At 33.4% G+C, this 25,683-nt stretch overlaps 4 protein-coding genes across 7 annotated transcripts; 3 read left to right on the forward strand and 1 right to left on the reverse strand.

Annotated features, from left to right (window-relative positions):
- Positions 1-60: 60 nt before the first annotated feature.
- LOC117230367 (cAMP-dependent protein kinase type II regulatory subunit) lies at positions 61-10,012 on the forward strand. 2 transcript variants are annotated; one of them, XM_033487751.1, is made up of 8 exons: positions 61-911; positions 1,388-1,479; positions 4,207-4,290; positions 5,315-5,421; positions 5,519-5,780; positions 6,215-6,373; positions 6,546-6,648; positions 6,848-10,012. In XM_033487751.1, the coding sequence occupies exons 1-8, from the start codon at positions 695-697 to the stop codon at positions 6,976-6,978; spliced, it is 1,155 nt and encodes a 384-aa protein (XP_033343642.1). In that variant the 5' UTR covers positions 61-694; the 3' UTR covers positions 6,979-10,012. The 2 variants fall into 2 exon arrangements, with proteins under 2 accessions (XP_033343642.1, XP_033343644.1); XM_033487753.1 differs by lacking the exon at positions 61-911 and adding an exon at positions 919-1,137.
- Positions 10,013-14,538: 4,526 nt separating this feature from the next.
- On the reverse strand, positions 14,539-16,424 carry LOC117230368. 2 transcript variants are annotated; one of them, XM_033487754.1, is made up of 7 exons: positions 16,294-16,423; positions 16,009-16,145; positions 15,737-15,932; positions 15,512-15,649; positions 15,289-15,436; positions 14,908-15,200; positions 14,539-14,847 (listed from the first exon to the last, which is right to left on the reverse strand). In XM_033487754.1, the coding sequence occupies exons 1-6, from the start codon at positions 16,339-16,341 to the stop codon at positions 14,911-14,913; spliced, it is 957 nt and encodes a 318-aa protein (XP_033343645.1). In that variant the 5' UTR covers positions 16,342-16,423; the 3' UTR covers positions 14,539-14,847; positions 14,908-14,910. The 2 variants fall into 2 exon arrangements, with proteins under 2 accessions (XP_033343645.1, XP_033343646.1); XM_033487755.1 differs by lacking the exon at positions 14,539-14,847 and having other exon boundaries at positions 14,883-15,200; positions 15,866-15,932; positions 16,294-16,424.
- Positions 16,425-16,806: 382 nt separating this feature from the next.
- Positions 16,807-19,805, forward strand: LOC117230363 (kinetochore protein NDC80 homolog). Its single transcript, XM_033487748.1, has 2 exons — positions 16,807-17,158; positions 17,266-19,805. The coding sequence occupies exons 1-2, from the start codon at positions 16,939-16,941 to the stop codon at positions 18,999-19,001; spliced, it is 1,956 nt and encodes a 651-aa protein (XP_033343639.1). The 5' UTR covers positions 16,807-16,938; the 3' UTR covers positions 19,002-19,805.
- Positions 19,615-22,277, forward strand: LOC117230362. Of its 2 annotated transcripts, none has more exons than XM_033487746.1 (7): positions 19,615-19,911; positions 19,989-20,279; positions 20,364-20,699; positions 20,770-20,855; positions 20,927-21,259; positions 21,337-21,758; positions 21,831-22,277. In XM_033487746.1, the coding sequence occupies exons 1-7, from the start codon at positions 19,741-19,743 to the stop codon at positions 22,205-22,207; spliced, it is 2,016 nt and encodes a 671-aa protein (XP_033343637.1). In that variant the 5' UTR covers positions 19,615-19,740; the 3' UTR covers positions 22,208-22,277. The 2 variants fall into 2 exon arrangements, with proteins under 2 accessions (XP_033343637.1, XP_033343638.1); XM_033487747.1 differs by having other exon boundaries at positions 20,773-20,855.
- Positions 22,278-25,683: the final 3,406 nt, after the last annotated feature.

Genomic DNA, 25,683 nt, shown 5'->3' on the forward strand with positions numbered 1-25,683 from the left:
GTACGCAACACGCGTTAACCCTGTTACATTTGGAATGTTCGCTAACCAATAAGGAGTAGGTCGCCTGCAACGGTATATCAAACATCAAGAGTTTCATTGGTTCGAAGAATTCCATACGTACTGTACGGGGCTATATCTAAAAGTAGTGGAAATCGAATACGTGGTGTACTATGTGGGAATTCATCGTTGGTCTACGATCTATAGTTTTGCTCCCGTCCAATAATGCTCAATCTGCCTACTATTTGCCAGTTAAATGTTCAGTGCGATCCTTCTGCTAATGTCAAGATCCGCGCCGTGAAATAGTCGCCATCTTTGCGACTGAGTCGCATCTCTGAATTTGGCCCGTTGCATGTTCCGCGCAGCTTTATGTAGCGTTAGAGAAAAAAGATCATTGAAAGTTGGTGTCAAAAGGGCAAAGCGGTTTCAGCGAGACCGGATATAGTTCGAGCTGTGCCGAGAAGTGTTAACCCGGCGCGAAAGTGGGCGGAACGCATGGGTCTTACGTCCTTTTGGCCTCGCTACAGTTCATGATAAGGAAAATTTCGGCATTTAATAAGTGACACACATCGAATCTGTGTTGACTGTTCCACGCAGTAATAATAATATTAATTCGTATAATTCGTTGGTTGAGCGTTTACCGGCATATGCCATTCTAGTGTGTGTTTGTTCGAACATAGTTTGGTGTAAGAAAAAAATGAGTTGTCAACGTAACGCTGGCAAGATTACAGTGCCGGACGAGTTGCGGGACGTCCTATTAGAGTTTACGATCAGCTATCTTTTGGAGCAACCAGTGGATATTATCGACTATGCCGTAGGTTTTTTCACGCAACTTCGGGAAAGTCGTCAAACTCAGTTGATTGAAGCCCCTGCGCAGACCGCCTCTTCTACGCCGGACGAGTCTGTCGAGGAAGGTAAGCCAGCGAATTTTCATTCGGGATGCGACTTCCCATCGCGTCGAGTATTCCTTCCGAACCCGTCCGATACACTTGTTCACAGAAAAACTTTCAGTGCGCGATATTGTTTCGATTTCGAAACTTAATCTCTACATTTGTCTTCGAAATTCGAACAGTGTGTTAGTGATTCTTACAGACTTTGTGCGAAAAATTTACATAAATATGTGCACATCGATGGAGACCGGTACGACTTTTCCCGCTTAATGCATCCCTTTTTCCCGATGTGTTTATTCAATTTCGAAATTCAAATTAATTTCAATTTGTTAATTAATTTCAATATTTTTCGTACGTTTAATTCGTTTTTATTTGTAAACTAATACAAATCGTAAACGAAACGAAAGAAGAATACTTGTGACAGAAGATAGATATATTAAAAAGTATAACTAAAGTATAGTTAAAAAATTCTATATTTAAATCCTTCTCATTCTTTATAGAACCACCAATCGGAAGGTTCCAGAATAGGAGGAAGAGTGTCTTCGCGGAAGCCTACAACCCTGAAGATGACGAGGAAGACGATGGAATTAAGGTGCGTTTTCTCCTTTCCAATCTCACTCGTCCCATTCAACAAATCTTGATTGATTTCAGTGACATTTCATTCTCATTCTCTCTATACATCTTTCTGTACTTTTGGTCACGTTACGCAAGGAACCATATTGTCGATATATTAGTCCCGAACGAAAGCTACATGTTCAATCGATGATCGATTGATATTAATCGAACTATACGACTGGAAAATCAACCACGATAAGGAGAACTATTCTTTAGGAGAATTTTAACTATCTTTGAGTTAAATGTATCGAGTTGAGTTGAAGGGACTAAAAAATAAACCCTTTATTACGGTACATTGGAACGCGACAAGGATAGGGTTAACGTGTTTCACATATACAATATACATGCATACAAAGAATACATACATCTACATGTACACGTGTACCGAGTGTATAAAAGCTAAATATGGATGCTTTATGACTCGTTCGGATAATAACACATAGTCGATCGCTTCGAAAGAAACTGCACGCGGTTCGCAGAAGACTAGCTACCGCTATGGAGCCTGAGTTTCGACTATCTGACACGTTGCTCGATGTGAATCACGCGAAACATTGAGAGCAGAAAATGTCTTCTTTTTCTTTTTATCGAAACACGAGCGTATTCAAGCTGTGCGGGTGACGAAACGGGATGATTTACTTTGCTCGACGATGCGAACGATGTACCTTTGTGACGTCAGAGCGCGTGTTCGATAACCTGCTACCGACGTGACTTACATATGTATGATATATATACGTGTACACGTGAGCGTGTTCGTGAATGAGAAAGAGTGAGAAGGAGCGAGAGCCTGAGAAAGAAAGAGGACACATGGGGAAGGTTCGTCAGATCGGGATCGTACTGCTCGAAAGCGTTTCAAAAGGCTGCACCGATCTCGATTATTATCGGTAACTTGAGCTACTTAAACCGATTGGAAAATCTTTGGGAATATACTGGGTGGACTGGTCGAAGTATCTAATTGTCTTATTACGGAGGAGTACAAAGTTGAATAGCTTTCACACGATAAGTAAGATGTGGAGATCAATTTCTCCATGAATCGTTTATATTAAACCGATCAAGGCTATCGATATTTTTTCAAGCGTAACCACATGCCCTTTTTGACGTAGATGCATACATGTTTTATTGTTGAGCCAGTTGATTAAAACAAGGCAAATCGATATCTGGGGGAGGTAGCCGGAGCTTGATCGCTTCTCGTGTGAAGCGTTGATACGATGCTCGAAATAATTGGACGGTCATCTTTTCAAATGACTTGATCTCCAAGTATGTTATCCCATATTTTACGGCCTTGTACTTGATATGGGAGCGTTGTTTGATCCTTAACAATTGCACGTATATGTTATACAAATAGGTTTGATAGCTATATGACAAATACCGATAGCCTTGCTTGTTCTAAAAAAGAATGATTCCAAGTATCTTCTAATTTTAACATCAAAGGAGATAATTAGATGTTTCGTTTTTAATGAATCACTTCACAGCATCGTATGACGGTGAATGTAATATATAACTCGGGTAGTCGAGTAATCGATGGGCAAACTGGTAGGGCGGTCTGTCTTGAAAATACGATTTTCAGCGAAATTTTCAATTTCCTCCTCCGTTCGTCTTAATCGGAGCAATTAGATAATGTCATCTCTGACGCATGGAGTCCTCGCCACCGAGTTTCGAGTTCGCCGTTTCGTTTTATGCAAAAGTTTCAACTCAACGTTCAGCGACATTGAAAACTAGACTATTCTACTGGGAAAGATGTTTATTGCGCGCACGCGGACAAAATTTAAACAACGCGCGATTAAGATGTAGATGAATCGATTAAGCAAAAAAAGAGAGGCTCTTTCCTAAAATAAGGACCGTAACTTCGGTCAGTGAAAAAGCTTTACCATTGTGTTGGGAACAGATGCAGGAGCAAAGTATGGGACAGATTGATATAATCGAATTACGATATCGATTTGAAGAAGATGGTTTTTTTTTAAACTCAGTCATAAAACCGTGGATAAGAACAATGTCAGATCCTCTATTTCTTGTGAAACTAACCAGAGTTGAATGCAAAGGTCAGATAATATGAAACGGAATACGGCTTAGATCTGTTTATCCTCGTGTTGGGTTTCTAAAAAAAGCAGGTCGGGATTTGAAACAGCTGCACGGTAGTGTCCTACGGATGGTATAGCTCAATGTATCAATCCCTCTATGAGAATCGATAATTTGAAAAAAAGATAAGCCACAATTGATTATCACCATGCAATTTAGAGTTCTTAGGGCTTTTACTATTTTCCAACGCTACCGGTATCGGCCGCTGTTGAACCAAACGTAAGATCATAAAAGAGTTCGATTTTTCTTCTTTTTTTTTTTTTTTAAACTTACCGTGCTGTGCAATCTACCCACGCGTATCTAATGGGAAACCCTTTCTTTTTATAACGGACACAGTATATTCAGACCTAGCGTTATCGATCGATCACGCTGCAATTAATTTATAATATTGATACGTGCCGCGGGATGATCATAATTCCTTCTGATCGTAATTCACAGATTTAAATATTAAATTTAAATATTAAGTTATGTATTTTACAACAGCGACAGAACAACTCATAATCCGTTAATTGTCGAACAAACTGTAATTAAGATTACACAAAATCTGCGACATGCTAATGGAAAATAAAATCGTTATTAGATCAGAATTGCTTCTATTCATGATATCATCCGTGCGATTCATTGATTGCAGATGGTGCATCCGAAGAGCGACGAGCAGCGGCAGAGGCTCGGTGACAGCGTGAAACATATTCTCCTGTTTCGGGCTCTAGACGAGGTAAGTTAAACATAGTACACGTACACTCTCTAGCTTGCGCGTAATTGAAACAGGGATACGGAGCAGCGAGGGCTCGCGCCAACTCGTGGAAATGCCAATGAGTACGTGTAATCTGCTTAACTGGGATGCAGACTCTCGGCAACGTATTACTTTAAAGAGAGAAACAGCCGAATAACTTGATTAGCGTACAAATATAAATTTCTAACGATGAAGAGAATGCTCGCAGCTCTTACTCCGTTGCTTTTAATTTTACTTGGAGATCGTTCAATTCATTAATAGGCGTGGAATCTCGGAAACTATGAAAGAATAATGAAGTATAGCTAGCTTTCTGCCAGCTAGGAGTTTAGGGCGTCTAAGATGATTAATGTATTAGTATATTCAAGGTGTTCACTATTATTAATTCAATCCTAAAAACTGCAGTAGTATAGTCAAAAAGTGAGGATAAGAGAAAAATGTGTTATGTGGCGTTTTACTTTATTACAAAGCTATAAACATCCATTTTTGGATTATAGAATATGGCAAATCGACTATGTATACTTCACGTGTATTTATATATGTGTTCCACGTCTTGGAGGATTCGTTGTTGACCGCTTGAAATGCTTTAATTCCTATTTCAGAATGTTGATCTTTTAGGTAGATACAGCAGGAAGTTTCTTGAGAATTGAATTGTTAATTCGTTGTACTAATTCTTCGCCTGTAGTAGTTACTGTACTGTTATATTGTCATTCTGTGCCTTTTTTCTCATTTTCATTAAACAATCGCGCTTGCGAAATTTTGCAGAAAAAGTAAAAAAGAAAAACCCTATTTTATACATAATATAATTTTCGTTTGTCGCTTTAAGGTCATTTTCCCAATTACATAAGATACGTGGTCACCTTACGTATATCCATATCTGTACACCATCTGACTCGAAATGTAACAATTATGGTTGTTGTTCTCGAATATTAGGAAACAGCAAACGTTTCTAGTCATGAAATATTTACGACACGCGTGTACGCACATGCGTTGCATGAATTTCTTGCAGGAACAAATGGCTGACGTATTGGACGCGATGTTTGAGAAGAGCGTACAGCCTGGAGAATTTATTATCCGACAAGGTGACGACGGTGACAACTTCTACGTCATCGAGAGGTAAAATATGTTCTTCTATTCTTCATTTGCAAACTCTAAGAAACCGGATGGAACCGGTTGTAGAAGATGGACCATCCAATTGTTGTACCTCTTTCAGAGGAAAGTTCGAAGTGTACGTGAAAGATCAGCAGTCTGGGGTGGAATCCATGATACATACGTACGACAATCGTGGTGCTTTTGGTGAGCTCGCGCTCCTTTACAATATGCCGAGGGCGGCCAGTATCAAGGCCATCACGCCTGGTACACTATGGGCCATGGATAGACAAACTTTCCGGCGTATTTTATTGAAATCCGCCTACAAAAAGCGCAAGATGTACGAAGACCTTATCAACAAGGTCCCGATGCTTAAACATCTCGAGGCAAGTTTTATGGAATTTGTACCGGAAGATATCGCGCTGAACGTAAATAGAGGATTACTTGGAAGCGATATTGCTTCATCGCTTATTGTAGTTTAACAGATTGAGCATACTATATGTAAGTTAGGTGCTTGTTTAAGGAAACGGTCAGACGATATTTCAGGATGTTCTATTTGATTGATGATAACAGCTGACTATTTGCAATTACATCTCTAATATATTATTGAATTTTGGATGAAGCGCAAGGGACTTCGATTGCCAAGAAACGTTCAGCTAGAATTAAAGTTGTTAACATTTATTTTGTACTTCATTGTTTCATAACGAGCTAATTTAGTATTAATTTTGGTATAATGCAATTGCACACGTAGTTACGCCTATAGAATAATAAGGACGGTAATAGCTGAGTAATATTAGCGTCCCAATTTGATTCTCTTCAGCCATATGAGCGTATGAACCTGGCGGATGCTCTAGTACCAAAACAGTATTCAGATGGCGAACAGATCATCAAACAGGGCGACACAGCTGATGGAATGTATTTTGTCGAGGACGGCGTCGTCAGGATCACCATAATAGGAGATCACGGCCGCGAAATCGAGGTACGACAGCTTGTTGATTTTCATTTTCCAACGTGTCGCATAATTGCAACAATCATTGACATACATAGCTCGGTACAGCATGAGGTTGATACCATAGTTACCTAGGAAACTAGTGCACTAATTACGTTGTCAATTGTATAGATGTCATTTGGTATTCTGTTTGATACTATAGATTAATAGAGTTCCCGCTGGTGGGTACTTAGGCGAGTTGGCGCTGGTAACACATAAACCTCGCGCTGCTTCGGCCTACGCTGTGGGCGACGTAAAGCTGGCCTGTAAGTTCTCTTTTCACATCCTTCTGATACGGTCCATTAGGTTACTATGCGCTAATGCATCTATTTATGTATCTACCATTATACATATGGGCATGAATAAGTGATCATTAGACTATTGCTGTATATATGTACATGCGATCCAGTTCGAGGAAGAGTACAATCATAAATTGCGTATTCTTTTTTTATACGACTTTTTCAGTTTTGGACGTTGAAGCTTTCGAACGCTTACTTGGGCCTTGCATGGAACTTATGAAGCGTAATATCGACGATTACGAAGATCAACTAGTCAAAATCTTTGGCAGCAAAGCTAACATTTCCGATATCCGATGAACTGTTCGCGAGCAGTGATACGTTGCACTGCTGTACTAAAGACCCGACACTTTCGTACAGTAATGTAAAATGAGCACAAACTTGTACCACCCACTTTATGAATCTCATCCGCGTATTTTCAAGTATCATCTCGAGTCGACTTTCGTAATGACTGTTCACTTAGACGTATACCAGTAAGAAACGTCGTTAATAGTTACCAAGTTTGTACCTATGACACACAGTGAAGAGATAACAAAAATGCAAAGAAAAACAAAAGAAAAGGAAACTAGGCATTTCGACTGGTTCGTATCCTGCATCATACTACCGAAGTAAATTTTCTAAGACTGCATCAGATCAAGAAGTATTAGCCTATCTTGTCATGTGCTCGAAACGTTTACAAGATAGAAGTCTGGATACTAAATAAGATTTTCATTGAATTGTCTGCAAAAAGAAAGAAAGAGAAGCGAAGAAATACTCGGAGTGATGCAACGTATCGACAGACTCACAGAGTTCTTAAATGATGTACCTTTATGCCATTCTTTATTCTTGTACTTGACAATTTAAGAGCTGTATTTCATTTTATTGAAAATGTCAAGAATCAATGAATTAAATTATTTCGTATATTTCGATGATTCATCGAAGGAGATGGAGATACTTTTAGGGTATCATACATTATACCTTCGCAACGTAGAAGAATTCTTATTGATACAGCTTATTGTGGAAATACTAGCTTAGTTATCAAATTAATAGACAATGATATAGACATGCGTGATAAACATCCTAATCGTCAGTGTGTTTTTAACACGATGGTGATGATAAATCATAGCTAAAACGCTATGTTAGAAGAAATAAAAATGTAAGAAGGCAAAGAGCATAACAGGCAAGTTAGAACAATTACTAGTATCTACACGATTTTTAAATGCAAACCAACAACTATCTGATATAAGAACACGTGGCATTTATGTTCATCTTTAGAAAGGGAAGGGCTGGGAATGTAAGAGAAATATCATTTTAATATTTAGACATTTCATCTAACAATACCTGAATAGAAACTATTTCTCTCTTTCTTCCCTATATATTTAATAGAACGATTTTCCTAATTCTCATGTTCCTAATTTTATGGTTTGCTCTTTGCATTAACAAAAAAGTATTGCAAGATAAACATATATTCGCATAGCGCACAATAAAGCATCGTTTATTTAATTGTTTACATACATATACGCGCACAGCAGATAGCGTTTGATCTTTGTTGTTCTATCTGCATATATTTATACTTGTTATTGCTTACGATCGTTTGTTACAAATTGAAATAGAACACTTGCTGTAGCGCACATAATCAGTATATTGTACGAGAAACGATACATTTTTCGATCAATAATATAGTCAATTGCATTGATACAACATTCATGGTTACATCATTTCACGAGTTAGTTATTTTAAAAAATTCACGTCACGTTTTGACATGAGAGAACATTAAAGGAATAGCTATTTCTTATTGCAGGTTCGAATGCACAGCCATTATTTTTTAGGAGATTATTTAATTACATTATTATGTGTTTAGATTTGCAAAAATCAACGTTCAATTATTCTTCTGTTTTAAATATTTTACAGTGTTACTGTGAAAAAGATGGCTGAACAGTGTGGTCTCAAATCATGTTCATGTGTGTCTTATCGGTGAATCCTGGTAACAAAAATCGACCAAAAGAAACCTATAAACCTATTTTTGTTACACGTGTATGATACACGTTATACATGTATGATATACGTCTAGCATCGTGATAAAAGAAAGAAAAAAAGGAAAAAAAAAAGAACAGTTTGAACTAATTTGAACAAGTTTGAAGTTGTGCGAACAAGTGCGTATACTAGTCACTTTTTAACGGCCGTCTACTCGTCGTATTTTCTCCTCGGCGAATCGAGAGAAAAGAAAACGGTCAAACGTTTTATTACTACGAAACAAGAACAACTATATATTCACTGTACGACTGAAACTCAGAAGCGACAAGCTTTTTAAATAATATCACAATCACGGAGGAGAAAGGAGGAGGAGACTAGTAATGTGAGAACGAAAGAAAAATAATGTAGCAATAGAAATTGCTAGCGAAATGTTGTGTTATTAATTTTTATTTTTGAATTTTTCTATTCACTTCAAATTTCCTCTTTTTTATCGAATCTCTAAGTTTTTACAAAATGAACGACGAAATAGAAGAAGAAGCACTGTCCTGGTCTGAATTCCCGTTATCCGTGCCATTGTATTCAGTTGCTTTCGAGAATTCAGCAGCGAAGCTTTAGTCGTGGTTCTTAGTCTTCCACCGTGTCTCCAGGCTGTGATATTATTTTCGACGGAGTATTTCAGACAGATGCCTCTTATTACTACTGCTTCCAACATGAAAAGAAAAAGGAAAAAAATTACAAAAAAAATTAAAAGAAGTAAAGAAAGAATAGGAATCTAGAATCTATCAGAATGAAGGAATTTCCGAACTATATCGAATCGAACTTTATTGACTGTTGGTTGCATCGTTAAAATGAGTGAATCAAAAGTTCCAATCGATACGAGTCATGACTCGATCGTTTATGTCGAAACAAAGGAAAATCGGGCAATTAAAAACGAGAAAAGAAGAGATATATACATACATACACGACACATAGGTATATAAATATAAATATAAATAGATAAATAGGTGTATGTATATTTATATATATTTATATTTATATATATATATTTAATATAGTGGAAGACTATTCTCGCACACCGAATTGAAAAGTATATTTAGACGAAGTACTTATCTGTGCGGAGCCAACATTCGGATAAATTAAATGTAAACGCTTAAGTAGAGTCGACCCAACTTAAATTTACTGTATGTATCTAACAAGTGTGGTCTCTCTCTCTCTCCTACGTGTTGCGTGTTGCCCTTTCGTGTGTGTGACGACCGAGCCAGTCAATTTTTATTCCTTGATTAGCATGAACTGTTATCGTCGGTTTTTTTCGTCTGTGCGGTTGTATGTTTCGTGTCATCGTTACTGGAAGTAATTGCGTCGTATAAAAAGAGAAAAAAAACATAACTAACAACCCGCAATTAAGTGCGCTGCGAATGAATCTCACTTGTAATTCTAATACACGTTACTTCACTGTGCCACACAGGGTTCCTTTCCTCGGTTGCTTCCGGAACAGAGAAACATTTGATCGTGCGTGAATTTGAAGCGTGCCAGGTTGCTTCAAATCGGCACGATTTCGTTCGTTCATCGCCAGTCTAGTCCAAAGCGTTTAAAAGAGAATATTCCTTGACTAATTCAGCGTACCAAGCTAGGTAATGGGTTATTCTACTGATCGCATACCTTCGAAGCGTTGACAATACTGTTCTCATAAAAATACAAAGTGCACCATCAATGATATTACAACGGTTTGGCAATAGTATAATCTATCTAATTTACAAAAAAGAGAATCGCTTGGTCTTTGTCGCAATTAGTTATTTAATCATGATGAAATGTCAACGCGTTATGCGTATGTATCAGCATAATCCTGTTGCCCGTGTACGATTTCCGTTTTTCATGCATACTACTATCGACGGCCGTTCTAGAAAAGCTCATACTGTTACGCGTTGGCATCTTGACGCTTGCCTAAGCTTAACAGTCTCTTAGCATCGGACCAAATATCTTTAAACAAGAGGAAAAGAAACCGGAGCAATGGAGCTTGTGCGACTATTTTCTTCGCGCTTTCCTCTCTATTTCTGTCTCTCGTTATTTCTAATTGTGTGGTATCTAAGGGAAAAGATAGTGCGCTGAGCTATAAATAGGCTATTGTAAATGTATTTAAAGTACACGACCGTGTGTCTAAAGTAATAACTAAAAAAATCGTAAAGATATTCGTCGTCTCACTGTCCCCATGTGTAAAGTAGCCATCGATAAAAAATCTTGCCCTCAATGCTACTCCCATTACTAAGCGATACTTGTTCTAACAACTTGCAGCAACTTTGTATGAAGATGTGTATATGTAGCTTAACGTTATGTTAGAGAAAGCACCGGAAGGGGCAAAAGTGCCGAGAGTTAATGAAATCATCCTCTTCGTACTTTTGACGAGTTCAATCAAAGCAATACGAGTAATGCAGCTCGATTGCCTATCGACAATCGTCCGATATCATCGCATGAAAGTCTCACAATATATAAACTGTCCATACATCTCTCCGTCATTTATCGGTCGTCTCGTAATTATCATCATTATTATTATTATTATTTTATTACTATTATTACTATTATTATTATTATTATCATTATTATTATTATTATTATTATTATTATTATTATTATTATTGTTATCACTGAACATGTATTTCCTGTGACACAATCGTTTCCTTGTTAAACGGGCGTGTCGTAATATTATCATGATGCGATCGCATCATTCAAATATCACATTCTTTGCTTAATCTGACAGCGATGATGTGACGTGACGTATTATGGGATTGATGTTGTAAACCAATTGTATAAATCGCATGCAGGCCAGCGAAATTTAATCGTGATATATTTCATATTGAAACTAGAACGTTGCGGAAGAGATATCCCTGATTTTTTCGTATGTTAATATCCTGTCTTGTTAGATCTTTCGATTGTACAAGCATACACCACGCGAAAAATGTTCTACTCGTCTAATGAATGTTTAATGGATATACATATACATTTATATATATGTATGTAATTTTCCGAATGTTGAACGATATTCGGCGTTCTGTGAAGAAAAATACGGAGCGTATAAAATTGATCAGCGTTGTCCTTCTAATTTCATTCGTCTGAACAATTACTATACTAGTAAACATGGAAAGGACGTTGGAACAAAAGAAACGCGCAATGATCAATGTGAAATTGGCAGAATAAGAGGAAGACTGGCTTAGATACGTAGTTTTTATTTAACGTGTAAAGCGATTGTTCCGATTTCGCGACATCTATTAACTTGTGAAGCGAGTGTGTGTCTGAAACGTAACAGTTCGTTGATCGCCCTGTTATTGAAATTACGCTACGCATCTACAGAGAAAAGAGAGCATCTTAAGACGAATCAAGAAACGCGATATTATGATCCTCGATGACATGCTAAACATTAAGCTGAATTATTATAATCCTATCAGGGTATTATATGTCAAAGACGTGGACGCATTAGAACAAGAGAGACACTATGAATTGCGGAAATCCTCGAGGAACCGTCAGGTTCATCAACGGATGGCTCAATAACACTGAACGATTTGAAAATACACGAAGATGCTGCTAGTTTGAATTACATCATTCCGTGCGGTTTCGAGTATACTTAACAATAGTTAATCGAGCTTCTTCTGTCTAGGATCGTAATTCGTTTTCCTCATTTTATGTGTTTAAAAAAGATTTATCAAACATTTGCTATGCGTTTCGTTCGCGAAAGGACTTACAGTTTCAAGCAAAGAAAAATTCTGTAATAATCTAAAGACAGATGCTATATAGGATGTCCCAGGTTTTTTCTGCTTTATGAATTTTATTGTCAGTTTTATGAGTAAAAATAATAGTTCGTTAACTGGTTTAATGTTAGATATAATGATTAAATGAGCATGATGAATGAAATCGAGGAAAACTAATTCTTTAGCCCAAGATCAACAAATATCACGTCACTAGTTTTTTCTTGTGAAGATTGCATTCGTAATGTATCCGTAATGTAATAAATTTAAGTTCTCATGTATTTTTATAAAAACAGGTACAATTTTGAAATGAAATTAAACGAAAAATAGATTCATGTTATATCGTATTTTTGTTATAACTTTTTAATCAAATTACTGTTATTTTTACTCATATGCTTGAACCATTCGGCGGAGAAAAATCCGGGACACTGCATAATTTTAGTAATGTTATTATATATATTTAAAAAATATCGAGTATTGTTTGTAATGTTGTAATTGTGTATTGATTGCGTGTCCATCCAAGTATAGAGCTGTAGTTTCGTGATCGCGAGACACACTCTTCTGTCCTCAGTCCTCAGTTATATTTCATGATGCTCAAGCCGCATCGTTTTCGCACGATTTCGAAGCGAGCTGGTAATATCGCTTCGGTGCACGGTCCACGAGATGATGTGTACGTTTTAAGCTGGATCTAGATTTTATACACGTATACGCTTGCGTAAGAAGGTCCCGGGTTATAGGGGAAAAAAACAAAAACAAAGAAAAAAAAAAGGGAAAAGGCAGAAAAGTGCGTTGTAAACTATATAAAGAGGCGGGGAGGAGAAAAAAGGAAATAGTAATTATTATAACGTACTTAACGGTTTTTGTTTCACGATGTGTTGTAGCGTAATACAAACGTGCACATACGTATTAATATACATATAGATATATTATATACACAGAATTATATATTAGATATATCAATATACATATATGTTAAGACTCGTATCCAGCTGGTCTGATCGGGTATTACTTTAACGATTTAATTAATTGCGTTAACCTGGCAGCGATGCGATTGCGAGTAACACATTGAAAGAGGTGCGTGCAATCACATAGTTCAATTGTATAGCGTATCTACTTGTCGTTTCGATAACAGATTCAATGATCTGTAGTCCATCGGCAATGAAAGTAAAATGGAGTACTGGTTAATACTTCTGTTATTCAATTCATAGAGATAATTATATACGTTCACAGCACGATCGAAAAATTGAGGGTAAATTACCATCATTTGTACATCAAACGATTACCAAGGAGATTGGCGTACGAAATCTCTTTAAGTTAACTTTAATTTATTGTATGTTTCATAAAGTATTGATATACGAAAGAATACAAGCTTAATCAACTATTCTACCCGTTTATTCATAATGTATCATATTAGTTTAACCGAGAGATACACAACACACACGAGCACCGGCACACGCAATTCAATTCAGCATCTGCAAGTGGTGTACCAATTCACTGATTTCTTAGTGTCAAGTCAACATATACTATCATTTACCGTTTGTTGTTTTGAGCTACCACTTTTTTGAAACGTCATCAGATACATACAGTGGAGAACTTTGTGGTGTGCTTATGCATATTCGATTAAATAATAACGTTCTTTTACAGCATCACTGCCGGATTAAGTAGCGGTGTTACTATCTTTTCAATAAATGTACCTAATTTAACATTATGGGTTTGGGTACAAAAGTATTGTCTAAACATATTGATTTTTAGTTGACCGTACAAATTTGTTGCAATAGTCACTTTTCGGATATCTTGCTCTCAGATACTCGATGCTCACAATGTTACATACATGCCGGTATATAATATTACCGCTACTATTGTGACCAATCGTTTACTTACCTGTTTATTTAATTAAAAGGCATTTGTATTTAGGAGCAAGATATATTAAATTACACTGTACTATGTGTTGATAGTATGATAGTATAATAAAAATAATATATAATAAATGAGTGGACCTCTATACATTGTATTAACCTTGAAGTCCTGAGCCTTGAGCTGTTATACGAAAACTTGATATGAAGCTTCCTTGAACACATATTTCTTCGTACTATATGTTTCCAAAAAAATTGTTTCTTGAAAAAAATGTTATAACATTTAACTATGTTATACTTTGTAAGAAAAACAGCAAATGTTTATAGTGAATTTAATTTATTTATATCTATTTATACAATAAAATAATATTATAAGATAGTGTACTAACACGAAATTAATCTACATCTGATTTTTTTGTCGAACATAAGTAACAAAATGCTTTCTGCTAATAAAAACATGATTTTTACATTTATAATTTGGTTTTGTTTAGGTAAGCCGCTATATTTCGTTTCTTAATTTCTTCCACGTGTAACACAGTAACATCTTTCCTTTCTTTTTCATTCTCTTTTTTATTATTCTCGTACCTAGTGGTTTTCTTATTAAAATTTCTGCGATATTCACATTTTTCGTATAAATTAAATTTTTAATTAACAAACAATAACAAATTTTATTAATGAAATTAGGTTATACATCAAGATATACAATTTCTAATAATATGAAAACAAGCTAAAGTTGTCAATAGAGACTTGCCCATCTGTTCTCTTTCAACTGCGACTTTTTTCATATATTTTTTTTTAAATCCATAGGCTATGTGTATATCCTGTAACAATTCATTATCTGTCTTGGTATCATCTAGCATTTTCTTCATAAAGTAATCTACAGCAATTACTTCAGATGCAACCATAAGTTTAAAAAAACGCGCTGTCGTCAAAGGTTTTAATATGTACAGAATATTTGCTAATGAATCCGAATTATTTGTTCCTAGAAAAATTAGTTTACAGAAAGTTTAGCAAGCATTATTTGTTTCTGCTATATTGTTAATAATTCTGCTATAATTGTATAAACATACTTCGACCTATTAATTTAATACAGCTTGCAATAGAACTGATTATCTGCTGTTGCATCATGTATGAAGTACCACGTAATCTGCTATTAATTCTAACTTCTTCCATCACATAAGAACTAGATAGTGGTAATTGTTCAACAAAAAGTGGTACCTAAAGTTCATATATAAGTGTTAAGTAAAGTAGTAAATCTCTTTTACTTTGAAATATCAGATTTAAGATATTCACCGAGTTGATTATATCATATTTCAAAGACTTATTCCTCCAAATTATGGAATCCCAAGCTAACACGTTAAAATCACGATCTACTAATGACCAAGTTATTGCAGTGGGTCCTACATATATACCCAATAGCGTTGCTGGCATCTGAAACAGTTTATTTTTTTAACATAATGCACTACCTAACGCTATTCGACTGTTAAAAGTAATATAAATATATTATTGTTTCTGTACTGCTGTTGTGTTTATGTCAGGTTTTATCAAGTTCTTCCATTTCTGCTTCTTGTAATGATTAATGAATGAAGTACAAAAATTATTCCAACTATCAACATCTATTTTAGTCTTTAATAAAACATCATTTACTGATTTATAAAGTCCGTTGCTGGTACGCTTCGATATTAATGTTTCAGCATGTGATGCCGATATGAATCTATATTTAAATAACATAAACAATCAGATAAATAGATTAAATATTATCATTTAAATATTACCAATAATTTACTCACTGTGTTAAATTGTCCAATTTACTTGTATTAACTAGTTGTAAAATTTTAGTTTTGTATTTTGGAAACTGCACAAGATTATTTTTGATATTCCTTTTCGTCACTGTAGAGCATTTTGCTAGTGGTTGAACCCATAAATTCTACACCAATATATCATTTGAATTATATAACAAATTATGTTCTTTCTCTTTTTCATATTAATAAGTGATACGTATAATTGTACATTAAAAAAGGAAAAAATGCTACATCTAATTCATAATGAAGATGAATTACCTATATGATATCTACCTTTTTTATCTTAAACGTATTAGTTAATTTACACCATGTTTTCAACATTACTGCTTAGATTTTATCTAATTTTTGTATTATTTTGTTCATATTCACACATAAAACATAAGTTTATCTAAAAATTTATATATAGTTACAGATTAATACATTTTTTCCATTACTACATTATTATATTATATTCTAGTTTATTATATTTAAATAAACATCCTTGAATTCAAGCATGGTTAACATCTCGTACTAAGAAAAGTAAGAACAGAGATGCTAATTGCTTAAGAACCTTAAAACACAAGATAATGTTGAGATAATTGAGATATTTACCTAATATTTATATATTACAACTAAATTTGATACATAAACCAGAAATAATAAAAAATACAATTTTTTCAATTATTGACGTTTTAATTTATTTCAGAAGCATACAATGGGTGACATATATCCTAAATGAACTACTGTATAACCATAACATATATACTACTCATGTTACCAATCTTATATCTTATACTTCTATATCTAACGACGAAATTCAAAATGCTTGCTTATACTGCTCTGAATGTTAAAACCACATATTGAAACTTCCAGTTTTTTTAAATACAATTTTTATTTAAATAGTTTTTTAATGTGAAAATATATTTTATTTGGATCGAAATGCCGGGTAACTCTTTAGGGCGCAGATCATCTACGAATCCCGTAAGGATATCTTCGTTTGATAGGGAAGATAAAAGTTTCATGCGGACAGAATCGAGAAAAACACAAACATTAAAACCAAAGATTTTCTCAAATGAAAATTCTCATATACCAAGGCCTCGAATGCGAGCTTCTTCGTGTGATAGAATAAGTATTAGGGGATCGGTATTAAAAACAACAGGTAAAAGTTTAAAATGCCCTTTTTTCTATTTTAAATATAACAAATGCTTTACATATAAATGTATATAGTCTAAAAATAAATATAAATGTTTATTACTATTTTTATAGCTAAAACTCCACTTCGTCAAGTACCGACAACTCCGAAGACACCAATAACAAATGCTAGCAAGCCTGCTAGTCTTCTTACAGCAGGAAGTTCAAGCAAAATTCATGCAGGACTTCCAACAGGACGTAGATCTTTATCAGCTGACCGTGCTAGCAATATTGGTGCTAAAGGTCCTAGAAAAGATACAAGACCATTAACAGACAAAATATATCAGGCTCATATGCTTAGTAAAATTGATAACTTTTTAGCTATAAATCATTGTTCTTCTATGATTAATAGCAATGGAAGCTTAAAACCTGTTACCTTAAAAATGTTTGTTGAAGTCTCTGGATATTTAGTAAAAATCTTGGACATTAAACAAATTCTTACAATCACAAATTATGTAGAGGAATTGCCAAAGGTTGCAAAAAAACTCCACTATCCAGGAATTATTAATAAATCTTGGTTAAAAACTGCTAATGCTATGCATTCTTGGCCAAATGTTTTGGGCTGGATATGTTGGCTAGTAGAAATTTGTGAAATAAGGGAAATAGCTTTTACAAAGTATAATTTAGAGAACCTACCATTTGTAGGGAATCAAATAAACGCAGTAATTAATAAAAATACTTTTTTCTCAATGCTAAATTTTTATAATGCCTGGAATGATGAGAAATTGGATGAGGAAGCGTTAATGATCGAAAAATATTTACAAGAAATTGAAGAACAGCAAGGTGTAAATGAAGAAGACTTGAATGCTGCGCGTTCTGAGCTAGAGGAAGAAATGCTTAAATTACAAGTAGCTGAAACAAATTCAAATAAAATAGATGAAGAAGTAAAACATTTACAGGAAGTACTTTCATCTTCACAGAACGATGAAAAAATGCAACTGAGTGATATCAGTGCAAAAGAGGAATATATTAAAAAAATTAATTTCGAAGTAGATCAAATAAAAGTTGAGTGCAATGTATTGAATGAACAAATTTGTTTACAAGACACGCAGCATAATGAGTTACTTTCTATTATTAAGCAGCAACCAATGTCTAAGACAGAAAGAGATAAAATTTTAAATAAATGTACAGAAATTCAGGATTACATGCACCAGTTTGATGAATATTTACAAGAGATACAAAAAGAAATATACACTATGGACATTAAATTAGCATCTATTAATAATAATTTAACTAAGGCAATTCTAACATATAATAAAGAAATATTTATGCATCTTAGTGGGGATCTGGGTGTGAATCTAGAGGAGCTAAAGATGCCAGAGAAAGGTATATTGCAACCCGAAATTATGGAAGTATTAAGTACTAAAGCTAATTTAATAAATGATTTGAAAGAATTGTTGAGATCTCAAATTAATGAAAAAGAATGTTTGTTAGAATCAAATACTAATGAATTAGAGAATCTTCAAGAGAGAATAAAAATTCTAGAAGATGAAAGTAATGATGTCGCCAGTAAGATTAAAGAAAAGAAAGTCCTTATAAGTAAAATCAAAGCTGATGCTAAGCACGAAGAAACAAAATTAAGGGAACAAATAAAAAATCTGCAAAATGACATCAGAGAAGTTCAAGGTTTGATGCCAAATACACAACAACTTGCTGCAGAGTTAGAGGAAGCAACGGATAAACTGGATGCAGCTCAAAGAAGAAAAGCGTATATAGAGGAATCTGCTAAATTATTTTTTGACAAATTTTATGAGATTTTAAGTGAACATAGGAATAAGCTTGTCAGTATATTAACGAAACATAATAAATGATATAGAGTATGTAATTTTTGTTGTAATTAATAATCTAGGTTGCAATATTTTCAATATAATTTTTATATAATAACTTAATTGTACAAATAAGTGTATTATTACAAATTAACTATTGAATATTATACCAAAAGAGTTAAAAAATGAATTGCGTATATCATGTACCCAAAAATATTTAATTATATGTGTAATTATGTACAAATTGAATCACTATTCCATATTGCTGTAAAAATAAAAATTTACATAATTAATAATTTTACATTTGACTTCACTTTTTTGAAAATGCCACATCTACATAAAGATAAGAAAAACATGGTACACTACCAAGATGATATATGTATTTAATTTATATTTACTTGAATTGTAACATGGAAACAGAAAACCCTTAAACTGTTTTGAGACGCGCGTCTGTATGATTTTAATAGGTTTTATATACAAGAAGCAAGAATTTAAAAGACTGCAATGTCATATTTGGAGTCAATTTTAAATATGTAAAGTATAAAGTATTTATTAAATTATATGAGATAAATTGTTTTAAAACTAAAGAAAATATATTAGATATTTTTATTATACTTTTTGTATAATAAGTACAACGATAAAATGATAGTTCAAAATTATTCAATCATACAAGATGGTGTACACATCGTAAACGCCAAGATAAGTATGTTGGCGAATTTTACAATATATTATGGTATGTTGTTCGATGTATAATGTGAATGTATTCTTTAAAATATTAGGTTAAATGAATTATGTCTATGGTTGGTGGAAATCGATTTGCAAGTTTAAATATTTGTTTGGTATAAAAAACACATTTTTCTACCATTTTATTATAATGAGTAGCAAAATGAGCTCTGCTAGGAAAGCTGTTGCTACCCGCAGTAACAAAAATACGGTGGAAAGTAACCACCATTTGGTAACCAAAAATTGAAATATTTTTATAGTTACAGGTTTTCTTGTCACATAAATTCTAGCCATATAATATATTTGTAGCCTACTTCTGGATTATCTTATGATTGTGATAAACTGTTAGAAATAATTGTGAAAACCAAGGGCCGTAAACGTACATCAACTATGGTTAGCAGTAACCCAACTAGTCATAAAGTGGAAGAAAAAAAGAAACCTGGTCATAGTGGTGATCAAAACTGGGGTAGGGTGTTCAGAGAACAAAATAAAGCTGTTATGAAACAAGAGGCAATGAGGATACCAGGTTCAAAATCATCAAAACATGGTAATGGCACTAAGGAGACTAAGAAACATTTTCTAAATCATCAGAAACTAGATGTTAGTATTAATTTTTATATTTATATTTCTCTAAATATGCATAAAATTATTCGTAAGTTAATTTAGAAACACTTCTTTTTGTAGCACAAATTTTTAGATGAAGTTCCTGTCAAGCAATCAACTTCTCAGAAAAGAATAGAAGAACATATAAAATCTATACCATACACTACAAATCCATCAAGTACATCAATACCAAGCACTGTAGAATCTGTCATAGTTTATGACAGAGGAGTACAATGTGATGGAATATCTGATTATTCTGATGACAAATTTGGTGTGTTCAACCCGGTTCATACATTACATTTTTTAATAAAGGAATTAGAACACTTAGTTAAAGATGATAAAGCTAATAAAATTCTTGCTGATATGGAGCAAGTAGTATTTAGAATACCAATTGAACCCAGTAAACCACCTATAGTGGTATGTTTATTAAGGATAAGTGAATAGATAATACTGAAAACTTTGAATATTGAAATGGAATTATTTGCTGCAGGATTTAGAAGCTAAATTAGAAACAACTAGACAAATGAATTCTATGTATGAAGCATTACGCGAGGAGAGAGATTCTTTACTGCGGTATGTTTAGTATTAGAAACATATTATAACAACTTTATGCATTATATTTATATAATCTGTCCTTAAATTAGACAAGTTCATGAACAACAATTGTTATTAAATGAAGCTCAAAAAAGGCAGTTAGATTTAGAAGTAATTGAAAAAACATTAAAACAAGAATTAGATAAAACAATAAAAGCTATTCAAGCTAGAGATAAAACAATAACCGAATTAACAGAAGAGATGAAGAATTATGAATCTTCTCAAAAAATTGTAGCAGAGTTAAGAACGAATCTCGCTGAACAAACTGAACGTGTAAGACAGTTGAATTCAGAGGTGAAGTATTTAACATTGGAAAAAGATAAACTTTCAGTTTTGTCATCATACAAACATTCGTTATTAATCGAACATCTTAATGAAATCAAGTTAGTTGAAGCATTACTTAATTTCAATCTAATTTAATAATGTTATAAGGCAATTATATTTACATTTTACATCGTAGGAAGGTTCAACATTTCATTGCAGACCAATTAAAAGATATTTATATTCACGAAGATAATTCGAATCCACAAATTCCAATTGTTCATGAACGTCGTGCATGTTCATCGCCTACTTCTACCTCTTCACATGATTCCAATATACGTACCTCTTGGCACGATATATCTGATGTTTCTTTATCCACAGTGGATCATGATCCATCCAAAATTAAACATGTACAAGGTTTTCTGCATAAATCAAATAAAATACCAGTCTTTTCAGAAACTCAAATTGAGAACCTAGAAAACAAACAAATCAAGGATGTTCAAGAACCTTCGATTAAAGATTCTGCCAATTTAGAATTTATTAGTTTACCTGCTGGAGAATCTTCACTTACCCTTTTACCTTCTTATAAAGACCTGGGTTGCACAGAAGTTAGCCAATATGGTAAATATATTTTATATGTACATATTATATATATATCATAATATTTTACGAATCTAATATCTTTCTTTTCAGTTAATCAAGGGAAAGATGATGTAGTAACATTTAGTAATAAAAAAAACGATAATTTACAAAGTTTTAAAGATACAAATAAAATATCATCATCGGAACATTTAAATTTGTCCAACAAAAAGGCTCATGAGAAAGAGACTGATGTACAAGAATCAAATAGAATTAAAAAGTCTATGGAGTCAAATAAAGAACAAAGTTCGCCTCATAATTTAATAGGCTCTAATATAACAGAACAATTTCAGAATATAGTTGAAGATATAAGGATGCAAAGTAAAATGCCAGTTAACATACCAAGTCCACTAAGGAGTTATCCTCATCCAGAATGGAGTGATAGTACTTTACCCACTATCAGTACTGCTTCGGACATAAATGTGATATAACTCAATAATTCTTAAATTTATATTAAATATTTTGCAAGAAAAATGCAATCTTATTATCCAATTAAATTATTTTTTATCCAAGAAATTGATTTTAAAAAATGTAAAGATTGTACTTTTATATTTTCAACGATATAAGAATATATTTTTAAATAATAATTTACACATAGAAGATATACATATTATAAATTATATTAATTTCTAACTCAAATCTTTTGCACTAGTATATATATACACATAAATTTAGTTTAGAAATAGAAATAAAGTTTGTACAAAACAATATATAATTTTTAAAGAAGTTGGTTTTGGATATTAGTTATATTATTGTTTTAAAAGAGCATGTAATTTAGAAGTTATGTGCATTAATTGTACATAAGTTAGAAGACTCTTATAGGGTGACAGTGACGTTAATACCAAAGCACATATTACGGTATTTTTAATTTTCCACTGGGAAACAAATAAAATTGAGTTTTGTAATTGAACGTGGTATGTAAGATAACTTAAGACTGGATATTCCTGGAGAATAATTGATAATTTAATGAATAGTTTTAATAAATAAAATGAGATATTCGCTTGTAATAAAGAATACGTGTGTTATTGTTCATATTTCCACTTTGCTCAATATTAAAAAGAATTACAAGGATGTAATATAAATATGACATGAAAAACCAGGTGTATATATATATATATTTTTTATCACATATGTATATATACAAGTAAAGTATAATACTTATATTTTGTAAGTCTTAATAGGATTAAAAGGGAACATTTTAGTACACGTAAAACATTCATCAATTTTGCACAAAGACGTTTTTAAGTACATATACATGTTTCCCAGTAAGCGTGTATATGTGTACTCTCTCTTCACGAAAAATTCGATCTCTTTTTTTTTTTATGATTATTTTCTTTTCTAGGGACCGAGAAACGTTCATTCGCTAACAACTATCGTAATACGAACACAGTCCTAACATTCGATGCGTGTAAAATAAGTTTAACGTTATCTTCGAGACGAAAAAGACTGTCTTCGCATTTGAACGACTTCGATGAAGATTGTGATAAAATGTGAAATATTAAAAATGTTTATTTATACGCGTGAAATATTACGAAGGAACTTTCCTCAAATAAATTTCAAAAACGGAATTTCATCTCACATTTTTGTTACTTTTTCTTGTTCAAAATTATGAAAAGTTACAAATTCGAAATTTTACAATTTGTATTCTCGCGCCATTTTCCCATCCTCCTATCAGATTCAAAATACGCTCTGAATTTGAAAACGATGCGAAACGCTTGCGCCCTCAAGGAAGATTCCTTCGTATTTACGCGATATCGAAAGATTTAAAGTTCCCTTGTCGGATACGTATACTTTCACGTACAGGTCAGTACGGTTGTCCTTACGGCATACTCGAGATATTTTTAAAAACATAAATTATTTTTTAACGTTTTCTTAATGGTCTTCGTAATTAATCTTAGAAATAGTACTTTTAACTCATAATACAAAAGTTCTTACTCTAAGAAGAATATAGAAATTGAAGATTGACATTAGTAACAACTCTCGAATGAAACTTGCGGGAAAATTCGAGACATCTGATCGATATCTTGAATGGTATTTTTTACAGTGAGAGGGAAGTGCATAGAATCCATCATGGTTGCCGTAATTCGAAAATTTTCGTCGATGTACATAAATACTTGGGTTCGTATATATTTTATTATTTGTCGTACGAAATTACCAATATCCCGGTAATAATCTACGATACATCACGAATCACAAATGTTTCGTTATTTTTACGTATTGATATCGTAATGACTCTGAGGTATTACGTACGTTTGTAATTTAAGAAAAATCGACATTCTTCGAACGATCATTCCGAATGCATCTCGGGAAATATATTGTATTTTCAAATCTTATTCGATATTATAAACGAAATTTTTCGTTAATTCCACTTTGTAATCGATAATCCCTGTAGGAGATCATGGAATTAAGTAATCGACGCCGATTGCCAATTAAATAAGCATTACAACAGTTCCAAAGAGAAAAAAAGAACACAAAGTAAATAAAGAACCGTTCGAATTTGGCGCTTTTCTAATTGGATATCGGCGGTATTACATCGAAGGTTGTCACACGTGCTGTTTATTTTTGACATTCAAATGGTCGATCAGTTTGGCATAACGCGAATTCAAAATAATACATTTCTAAACGTTCAGTTGGCAACATGCGATTTTTCGGTGACGCATCAGAGTCGAACTACATACGAAAATCTATTTTATCGGTTTAAATATGGTCTTTTCGTTATAATGAAATAGATTGTGGTTAAAGTATCAAGTGTGTATAAATAAGACATTAAGAAACATCAAGTACACGGAGAAAGTGTATTTTATGAAAGTTTCCTTCATAGGTGTAAGATTCGTAAGCGAGTAAACAAATGAAAAAAGCTACGCTATTGAACAATCACATTGCCAACCAGATTTCGGGAATCGGTTTACTTCGACTACGATCATCGAAGGGTGAGTAACAAGAAAAGTATTCAACAATTAGATTAATTTGCAATTAACAGCACATCGAAAACCTTCACATATTACATATATGTATATGTATATGTGTGTGAGATGTTTGATGTGTTATGTGTGTATGTCTGTATATATAATAATATATAGCTATCTTAAATACATATGTACATCCCTTTTTTTTTTTACGAAGTTAATGACTTAATGTATGAGATTTATTTTTTGGTACCGATCGGTTCTTCGTTTTTTGATTTTCATTGAAAATTATATACGAATTATATACGAGAGCTGCGTATGTTAGAACTAAAGTTTCGTGCAACAGATGGAGCATAAGACAGTAGTATCTGGACAGACCGTTTTGAGCCCGCTTCATTTATTCCTTTTTGCTGTTTTATTTGAAACAAAAACATGTTAGACGATATTCTTTCTTTTTACGACCAAACAAACGAACAGTTGCAAAATCTTTATCGAAATGTAGCGCACGGTAAGATCACATAAATGTCTTTGTGTATGTGTTATGCATGCACACACGCAGGTGTACACGTGTGTGTATATGTGTATAGGTGTGAAACGTCGACATTATACAATAATATCACTAGCGTAAACTGTCGTATCGTTTATAATTGCATATATTACAATAGACGATCGAGTCGAGTAGAAATCGTAAATCTCGTGAGTCGATTAAAATGAACTCCTATCCGACTTTGTCTCAATTAATCCTACTTAAATAGTCTCAACTATGAATATGCTCGAATATAGCTCAGATATCGGAAGTGATAGTGGGCTGTTGTAAAAATAAAAATTTAACATTTGTCATCTTGAGGTTGCGTATGGAAGGACATGTTTTATTGTTTATTGTACGTTATATACTGCTTTGTTCGGTGTAAAAATATAAAGCATTTCGATTACAGACTTCGTATGTATGGGCGTTGCCATTGTTACCGAGTAATCGGCAGTTATTACGATAATCTCTTTCT

Source organism: Bombus vosnesenskii, unplaced genomic scaffold (genome assembly GCF_011952255.1).
Source record: "Bombus vosnesenskii isolate JDL3184/JDL3185 unplaced genomic scaffold, Bvos_JDL3184-5_v1.1 scf7180000013266, whole genome shotgun sequence".
NCBI lineage: Eukaryota > Metazoa > Arthropoda > Insecta > Hymenoptera > Apidae > Bombus > Bombus vosnesenskii.